The following is a 9,857-nucleotide window of genomic DNA, read 5'->3' as shown; positions in this document are numbered from 1 at the left end:
CCGCGGAGCCGCCCGGATATGGGCAGATCCCGGCCTGCCTCGCGCGGCTCCTGCCGCTCCCGGATGGAGCGGAGCGGCTCCCGCCCGCCCCGGCGGCTCCCGGCAGCGCCCCGCCAGCCCTGAGCGGCAGCCGCACGCACGGCACAGCCCCCCTGCTCCTGCCCAAATACAGAGGTTCCTCCAGCCTTCACATTCAATACCCAGGCTCAATCCAAATCAATTCCTGCAAGCACATCTATTCGAATTATTTTAGTAAATAAGACCACAGTTTTTGTGCAAAACATTTTATTAAAAAGAGAAAGGGTTCTTTATAACAAAAAGCAGGTACAATGCTAATAATAAAATTTAACTTCTCAAAGATTTCAATAAACCAGATGTGAATTTTTAACCAAGACTATGTCTCAAGTTTAGAAAGTCTTATTCTTACACCTGAAAACACAGCCAACACATCTGTCAATTTATGACTTCTTAATTATAAACCCCACTTTTCTTCTGGGAGATTTACTGGTGCATTATCAAGTTTTAACATGCAGCATCCATGATGAAGCTGTAAATAATTCAAAATAATGTTGCTAGAATGCTTCAATTCCTATAGAACCTTTCACATTTCATAGCTTTAACAGTTTTTCTTCCAACTCTCATGGACTAACATTAAAAGTTATGTTCCCCTATATATATAAAAAAACTGAGCTTAAAAAAAAACCAATCTCTCTCAGATGACATAAAAAGAATTTCAACGAATCCCACAGTTTTGCTTTAGAAATAATACTTGAAAAATACCTTTACAGGGAAAAATAAAAATCCAGGGTTTACCTTCTATTTCTATGTGCATGTGCATTATGGACATCACTTTATAGCAAAGATTTTGCCCTTAGTGACTACTTTCCTGCTTGTCAAAACCAAGCAGGCAGCAGGGAAGAAATGGCATGTAAGCTTGCCCAGTCACCCCTCATGGAGCATCAAATGACAGCTGTCAGAATGTCAGTACCTCACTTCTTCCAGAGCACCAGGACCAAGCCGAGGCCTCTCCCACACATGCCAATAACAGACTAACGAGTAGCATTAAGAATGAACCTGACATTTCTCCGTAGTTCAAGCTGGTCGATACTCCCAAGGGATACTGCAGTCACTTCAAGCAAAAAGTTGTCTGTTCACATAAATCGCCTCCGCGTCAGTACCATACACCAGGCATGGTCCTAGAACGTCTAAACTATTCACAGACAAAGTCTGATTTGGAATCAGGTTGGTGATTTCCATGCGGTCTTTGGTCGGATCATTGCTTAGCCAGGCACTTACTACAGACTGGTTAATGGTACTGTGGGAAAGATAGGCAGTGCTTCTTCCTCCTGGAAGAAGGAAAGAGGGAAGACAAGGAATTAAGTTTCAACTCTGTTTATATATTCTCAGAATTTGGAGAAACACAGTAGATATGGGTAAGACATAATGGAAACATAATTTTACATTTAAGTCAGTTTTCAGATTAGTTGAGATGTCATTTCTTTGGTAAATTAAGGAAAAAATAGCTTAAAAAATCAAGTACTTGAAACAATTACAAATATTTCCTACCAGCTCTACCCTCAGTTAAGACAAATGTATCATAACAGCTATTAACTCATCTCACTGAACAGACAGTGTAAGTACCTGCAAGTTTCTCTAGCCAGATACCAAAGCAAGGACACAAGAACAAAAGTCTATTTAAGGAGCATCTTGCTCTATTTGGGGTGTTCAGCTTTGCTTCAATAACAGTTATTCCCTACTGCTCCTCTTCTCTACTTACTCTGTAGCAAGCAATGTATCTGTATTTGACTTTGAATTTTTTCCACATAACATTTTACATTCAAACTGAAGTCTTACACTCTAAGAACTCATTCAGCATAAGATTAGCAGGTGTCAGAAGTGATGCTAATGGATTTATACTTCATATACTTGAAAACATGCACAGTCCAACTCAAATCAGTAATCCTATCATTTCCATAGATAAAACTTAACTCTGAATGACAACTTTGAGACCAAAGGCAGCAGGTAACATCTGAAAGTTTCCCCACTATTTGCAGTCTAAAGTAGCAAGCACCTAGCAGTCTTTATGATTAGGATGTGAAAATAAATGCTTAAATTAAAAGTCAGTATCATAACTTTAAAATCCTGCCACCATGCAAAAGGATCCAGTTTCTTTATTGTAAGTTCCAATTATTACCCTGAATTGTAAATTCATAATTCTATTATCTCATTAACCTATCAATTACTTTTGTATTCTAACTCTCTCAGAGATTCAATATTGTCAGTCAGGCTGCCTCTGTTTCTTTTCTACAGACAGATGATTTTTAAGTGAACACAGTCTATCTTTGAAATCATAGATGTGCCCCTTCACGCATTGGTCAGAGGGTAGCAGATTAAAAAAACCCAGACCAGACCACGAAAAACTGCACAACTGCTTGCCATACGTAGTTTTCCTCAAGTGCCTATCAGGACTTGCTTTCTAAGAAAAGAAACCTGCTTTTAATTTTCTGTATTGGGACTATGTTATTAATTAGGTCATGTGAGAATACTGACTGTAATTATGTTACCAATTCACAAATTCAGTGCAGATGGACTTCAAACATCCTTACCTTGATGAAGAAAAGATGGTTTTTCAGATACGTTTGTGGAAGTATCCCAGTGCCAAAGGGATCCATCTTCAGAACATGTAAATAAATGATCAGGGTCGGAGGGATGGAAGTGAACTTCCCACACTGGAAGTATGAAAAACAAGGACTTCAGAACAAGTCTCAAGTACTTCGATCAATACGTTTGGATAGTATCATATAGACATGCATCATACAAGAACCCATGCCTTCACCAAAACTTTTCATTTTTACTTGTGTGTGGGTAGGAAACCCAAAGCCTCATTCTAAGTTATATACTGCAGTTTTCCCTCGGCTAGTGGGGAGAAGAGGGAAAGAAAGCAAGAAGAAAAAAAAAAAAAAGTTTAAATCTGCACATAGCATGCATTCTCTCCCAGGACGCAGATTATTTTGTGTCTAAACACCACAACTGCAGAAGACAATGAAGTCAGTAAATATCAAGAAATATTTTTACTCCTTTAATTTAACTGCAACATCAAATCACAGAATTTTCAGGATAAAATTAATTGCTGTCTTGTTTATGTAGTTACCAGGAAAGTAAGCTGGTTCAGCACTGTGGAGACATCAAATGAATGTTGAGTCTCCCCTTCTTCCTCATGTTTTCAAGTTTGTTAGTATCTGCATTCCACTTTATCTGCCTAACACTGCACCAGATTCCATGACTATTTATACACCTACTGTGCTAGAAAAACAGCCATTCTGATCAAATGCATCTAACAGCTCATTAAAGAATTGCTTACTAAGTCTTTTCGTTTAGAGTTCACTTTTAAATAAGAAGGGCCTGCTATACAGAGAAGGAAGCCAACCGGCTGAAAGCACATGGAGTAGTAGTAGGTATTCAATGTAAGTACCAAGTATGCGATTGTTTTCTACCACAGTTACAACTTATTTTTACAAGAATCAGAAACTTCTCTAACATGCCACCTTCCTCTCCCCACTTCATTTCAGATACTTACTTTCTGCTTCGTGAGCATTTAGCAGCGACACTGGCATAGTACCCTGCCTGATGTCCCATATACTCAGCATTCCATCCTGGCCCCCTGTGGCCACAATATGCTGCTGATTGGGATGCCTATCCACGCAGTGCAGTGGAACTCTGTCACCTGCCCTGCAAAGAGGAAAGAACGAAACAACCATATAACCCAAAGAAGAATTTTTTATTTAGCTTCTATTTTCCCCTTCTTAATCCCTAATTCTGCATCAGGAGCATTGACAAGTGAGGTACCAGTACCGAGAGCACCTTCAATTCCTGTAACATCCGACCACCCGAGGCTGAAGGCACCTGACATCTACTGGAAACCAGAGGTATGGCAATAACATGAAACTACAATTGGGTTCCGTGCCCTATGGTACCCATCTGACATCAACACAGCATCTGACAGCTTTATAGGAGGCAGAAGCCTTGCAGGCAAATAATACTCTACATATAATACTAATAATGCTAATACTAATACTAACACTAACAATAGTAACAACAATAATAATAAAATTATGATGCATAATATAATTATAGTTTTAGTATATACTAAGAATTTAAAAGGGAAACTGGGCATTAACTAAAATCAAGTACTTAAACCACAGTCTAGGAACAGCAATGGGAATTATTACACAGACAACAGGATTGAAATCTAGCTCATTTTGTTTTCTCACAGTACCTTATAAGGACCAAAGTTACCATTCAAAGATATCCCAAATGTCAGAAACCTTACATTAGGCCTGTGGAGAAAAGCCAGTATAAACAGGTAAAGAGTTTGGGGTTGAGGACTGAATGATTTTTTTCTCAAAAAAGAGAAGCTTACAAGTGTAATAGTCCTTCAAAAGTTAAATCATAAAACAGACCTGCTAAGCACAATGCTGAGTCACAACAGTGGTTCAGCCATTAAGCAGTCTGCCTTTGCTTATTTAAGTAACAAAGAAGTTAAGATCCTTTTTTTAAAAAAATCAGTAATTTACCATCGTTAGGAAGCTATTAGGAAAGATTTGAATCAGATGATATAAAGTAGCACATGCTTTTCAATAAATAAGTAAAAAAGTGGAGGTCTTACAAAGAAAAGATTTGAGACGGCTCGTTTCTTTGCTGTCTGAGGTCCCATATTTTTAACTGTCCAATTGAATTTACTGTCAAGATCTCAGTTGTGCGAAGGAAAGTCACTGCATGGAGCGTACTGCTGTCTGCGTTGTCTGCAAGAGATGAGGAAAGCATTCAGGTAAACCCATGGAATGCTAGTCTCCATTTAATTGCAACGAAATAACCGAGTAGAGAACAGAACTTAAACATGTACATAACCTCTGCAGTCTCAAAGTAAGAGAATGTCTGGTATCTGCAAATACCCCGTGAAAAAGGAGCCCTTGCTTACTAGATGAATGACTACTGAGACAAATCTGTGAGAAGACGTATTAAATTAGCTCTGGTGATTACTGAAATACTTGTTGATTCGTAAGATTTCTTTTTGTAGCTCCTAGAAGAGGAATCAATTCAGCCAAGTTTATGGTTCTCCAAAGTTTTCTTTATAGGGCCAGCACCTACTGACAGGAAGCAGCTACGGAACTTTTCATAACGGAGTTCTAAACACAAGAAACAGTAACTCTGTTACTGTTACAGCATTAAGCAGTTTTATACAGAAACAATTAACTCACCAACTTTTAGACCTTTTCTGAACTACCAATGTTAAACCCAAATTATGCTGTGCTTGTTAATAACTGAATAGCAAGGCCTTTTTTTTCAAGTCCTTTTCTTCAGTGCCTCCTTTTGTCAGAGTAATTTACAATGTCAAACAATTCACAGCTTTGAGGTGAAACTTTTAAGGCCTCCTGAAAAAACAGACACTATTTTCTTGTATTTTATTTCTGTTACTATATATAAACTTTTCGTCTTGATTATGACGGGGTAACTCTGTTAAGTCTGCTTTCACCTCAAGTATTATAAAATTCTTTGTGTAAACCCATACGGAAAATATGTTATTATTATATTAATTAGAATTATATATATACTATAATGTATATATTTCTGCATAAGATGGAAACGTTTTCTGATATTGAAACAAAAAAGTTACACTGATGACTAGTTACAAATATTAGAATGACTTTTCTGCCTACTGTTTAAATGAAAGCAGAGGGGAAGAAAAAGCTCGGCAGAAAACTATTAAAAAGAAATGTCAGATTACTGAATACTGAGGTTCTAGTGCATTTAAAGTTTTATGACAGACTAACACTAAGTGGTTTAGCAATGATGGCTCCAAAAGATTTTTACATAATCTCTAACTTTACAGATTTTTTCCCTACCTTAATTGACTACAAACCTATGCACTTTGTACTGTACACTTAAATCCACTAAACAGTAACAAAAATAACAAGGCATTCCTTTGCAATTACTGAATGATGTACAAGAGTTCTATCTTCATGTTAAGGATACAGCTTAGTGCCTGGGAAATGTCAAGGTGTCATTGAATTGGGAAGCAGTAAAACAGATTGCTTATACCATAGAACTCCATCCTAAATTACCTGAGAGCATCTTCCAAGATGTTCTCTCTCTTCCCTCTCCAACTATTACTGTAAAACCATGAACTTACAAATACCTAGATGAATATAGAAATATATCTGAAATACACTTCAAGTATTGGAATTCTGGAGCAATATCTGGAACAAGCATGTTTAACCTGGAATACTGAAATCAATACTCAATTAACTTTTTTGTTTTGTTTTAATAAACTGAAAACCAAACAATCCCCTCCAAATTAGACTAATTTAAAAAAAAACAGATATTCTACATACCTATAGTTCTTACTGCATCCCTTTGGTCTGCTCTAAAGAGATTTATTCTACCATCTTCTCCAACAGTGACGATTTCTGGGTTATTGCAGACCACTCCAGTACAGGCTGCTCCACCACAAGATGTGTCTTGATCCACATGATAATGGGCTTTCTCCCACCGGTGGTTGGCAGATAACGTCTAAGTGATAACCAGACATAAAATTATGGTCTTAAATAATGAACCTGATAGAACAAAGCTTCCCGAATATTCATGAAACCAGGAAACAAGGAAAGCAAAACTATTTCATGGGAATGAGAGCCTCCTATACAAATAAAAATCAAGAGATCTAAATTTTCATCAACTCTTAAGACACAACTCTTCCACAAAACGTTAATTATTTCTTCTCTGAACCACTGTTTTCACACGACCTAGTAATTAGAAATAACACTATGGACTGTAAAATGTCTTTCACTAGGCTGATGTCTTCAGTATCTCCCCACAACAGGGGAAAAGAACTGAGGCCCTTAGAAAATAAAAGGTCAAATTCACATCTTGACTGCAAGGAACTTAGTTTATTTTAGGTACCACACCAATTTCTTAACCAACATTCACCTTTACTGTGTCATTGTGAACATATATAAAAAGGTAATTATGCATTTATTTTCCGTGATTTATAACCAAAGTAAAATACTAGAGTTTACATGACCTCCTTCATGGCATGCTCATGAGAATTCATTTATAATTTGTATGAATTGAACATGAGTCATTTAGTTCAAGAATGCAAAAACTCTAATAAGGCAGGTACAAGTCCATTAATACCTACTGCCCCCAAAACACTCTAATGTCTTAAAGTATGTTTTCAATGAACTGGCTGTTTGGTTACAGATACAGACAAGAAGATAACCCAGTCTGTCTCACTCTGAAATCTTGTTAATGCAGCATGTGTGCAAAATGCTATTTTCTTTCCTCATATCTGTAAAGTCAAAGCTTTTTTTAACAGACTTTAAAAAGAAACTGACTTTGGTAGTCAGAAGTTTTTTATGCTAAGATCAAAGTGACCTGTATTACAGAAAATAGCATCTTAAAGACAGCATGTCACATACCTGGTTGTTTTGATGATGACGAAATATAGTTACAGTTCCTGTTGATGAGGCAACCACGATTCTCTCTTGATCCAAAAACTAGAGGGAGATAACAAGAATGCTATAAGTCAATGTTAGTACCGAGGTGATAATTTTGATTTTAGAGTAATCTAAATAATTGGTAGGTGGAGGAAAAAAAACCCAAACCCACAAAGCAATATTGATTGGTTTTGTCCCTTTTCTTCATAAGAATTTTTTGGCCAATCTCAGCATTTTGATAGTTCACTCTCACTTAACTTCTTCTAAGTGACAAGCCCTTAAAAAATACAGGTATATTCAACACAGCTATTTTACCTGCATATCCATAACGTCACCGTTGTGCTGGATGTCACACAGCAGATGAGGCTCTCCATGATATTCACCATTGAGGCTCGCATTTCCAAGGTCGCCAGCAGACCAAATGGAGACTCTGTTATCCTGAACGAAAACAATACCACATTTACTCGAGAATGCTTTTGAAAGTACCAAGCAATAAGCCTCAGCCAGGGAAAGCAATAGGCTGCGGGCTGCGCACCGCTCCTGAGGAAGCCTCAGCTGGCCGGAGGAAAGCGCTTGCCCAGGGGAAAACGCTGCCGTGCGCCGGGGCGGCCCCACGGCTTCCTTGGGGACACGAGCACGGCACGGTCAAGCGAAGGGCGGGACTGCCGAGCCAGGCAGTGCTCACGGCCGGCTCCGGGCCCGCTCTCCCGCACCAAGCGGCGGAGGCGCAGGGGACTGAGGCGGCGTGGGGTGCCGCCGCTGCCCGCTGCCCGCCCCGCGCCCCGGCGGGAAGATCGCGCCGCGCCTCCAGGCCGGGCCAGCCGCTACCTCGTTGTCCCAGGAGCCGGTGGCGAAGAGGTCGGGGGGCTGGAGCGCGGCGGCGGGAAGGGGCCGCCAGCGCGTCCGGCTGATCTTCTGCGACACGAACTTGGCGCTCACGTCCTCCATGGCCGCACCGCCCCGCGCCCGCTCCCGCCCGCCCCGCGCCGCGCGCGCTGATTGGCTGCGGCGCGACGGCGAGCGCGGAGGGACAGCCACGGGCGCGGCGGGGGCGCGGGCCGTGCCGGGAGCGGCGCTGAGGCGGCCGCGCCCCGCCGGCCGTAGGAGCCGGTTGGCGTCAGCTGCCCGTGGTTACCGGGCCGGGGCTGGCCCTGCCTGGCCTCTGCGAGCCGCTGCACCGGTGCGTATCGGCTCGGCGTCGGTTGCAGGTCGGGTCCGGAGAGGAGGAAATAGAGGAAGAAGTGATCGTGCCGCTGTGTTTCATGTCTGCTCGACTGGGCCGTGTCCACCGGAACGTTGTGTCCGTGTATCACCTTTGCATGACATGCACCAACTTCTGTTTTCTCAAAATGAGTGATTTACACAACAACTAAGCATTCTAGTCTAGATCTGCTTTTAAGTATGCCCTGCTTTCAGCTGGGGCAGAGTTAATTTTCTTCCGAGTAGCAGCCACAGCGCTGTGTTTCGGATTTAATGTGAGAATAATGTTGACAACACAGTGATGCGTCACTCGTTGCTGAGTGGCGCTTACCCCAAGTGCAGATCTTTCATCCTCGCTCTGCTGCTGAGCAGGTGGACGAGAAGCCAGGAGGGAGCATGGCCAGGACAGCTGACCCAAACGGGCAAGAAGGATACTCCATACCATAGAATATCACACGCAGTGTGTAAACTGGGGGACATTGGCCATGAGGGACCCATTACTGCCCAGGGACAGGCTCTCTATCTTCTTTGATTTAAATTATTAAAGTTATTATGAGATAAGTTATTCTTAACGCATGTTTTTTACCTTTGTTTTATTCCAATTATCCTCCCCATTCCTCATGGGGTGGGCTGGGAGGGGTTGTGGGGCTTATGTGACCAAATATTTGCCTGGAACTTGCTGGCTGGGGTTAAACCATGATAATGTACTTCCGAGTGATACTCTCCTTGCTCTGACAGATTCCTACCTGTACAGAAATAAACAGATTTTTTTTTTTGTCCCAATTGGCATGTTAAATCAAAGAGGAGCACACATGTACTTCCTTTCTAGTATTTCACTTGAGACCTAAACAACTGAAATAAAAAGTTCAGAGGTTAGTTGTAAAAGTAAAGGCTGACCCAGTTGTGTTGTCTGTTGTCATTTCAGAGGATGAGACTATTGGTCCAGTCACTGCAGTCCAGTAAGGAACTTTCTCAAAAAGATTTTTACAGCTTTGTTTACTGCTGCATTTTTTTTTTCCCAAAGTTGATGCTGCCAGGTCTCAGAGGTTCTGTCAGATGGACTTAACAATGACTTGGACAAATTTTCCACTGTGTTACTGCAGTTTTTTTGCTAAAGGCATTGTCAGATTTCTTCTATACAGTATTTTTGAGTTCCTCATCAAG

The 9,857-nt window shown here is 40.9% G+C and overlaps 1 protein-coding gene across 1 annotated transcript; it reads right to left on the bottom strand.

The window, feature by feature from the left end:
• Positions 1–268: 268 nt before the first annotated feature.
• NUP43 (nucleoporin 43) lies at positions 269–8,474 on the bottom strand. Its single transcript, XM_014874191.2, has 8 exons — positions 8,322–8,474; positions 7,809–7,931; positions 7,476–7,553; positions 6,393–6,570; positions 4,667–4,802; positions 3,578–3,729; positions 2,607–2,729; positions 269–1,346 (listed from the first exon to the last, which is right to left on the bottom strand). The coding sequence occupies exons 1-8, from the start codon at positions 8,439–8,441 to the stop codon at positions 1,132–1,134; spliced, it is 1,125 nt and encodes a 374-aa protein (XP_014729677.1). The 5' UTR covers positions 8,442–8,474; the 3' UTR covers positions 269–1,131.
• Positions 8,475–9,857: the final 1,383 nt, after the last annotated feature.

The sequence above is a fragment of the Sturnus vulgaris genome, chromosome 3 (genome assembly GCF_052056855.1).
Source record: "Sturnus vulgaris isolate bStuVul1 chromosome 3, bStuVul1.hap1, whole genome shotgun sequence".
In the NCBI taxonomy this organism is placed as follows: domain Eukaryota; kingdom Metazoa; phylum Chordata; class Aves; order Passeriformes; family Sturnidae; genus Sturnus; species Sturnus vulgaris.
Note: the sequence above shows the minus strand (reverse complement) of the source record. Positions and strands in the feature narration are given on the sequence as shown.

Excerpts from the sequence above, each read along its gene's own strand:
- NUP43 (XM_014874191.2), bottom strand. The coding sequence starts at position 8,441 with ATGGAGGACGTGAGCGCCAAGTTCGTGTCGCAGAAGATCAGCCGGACG. Across the intron at positions 4,803-6,392 it reads GGATGCAGTAAGAACTATAG|ACAACGCAGACAGCAGTACG; the intron begins GTATGTAGAATA and ends CATCTCTTGCAG. Across the intron at positions 2,730-3,577 it reads AAATGCTCACGAAGCAGAAA|TGTGGGAAGTTCACTTCCAT; the intron begins GTAAGTATCTGA and ends TCATACTTCCAG.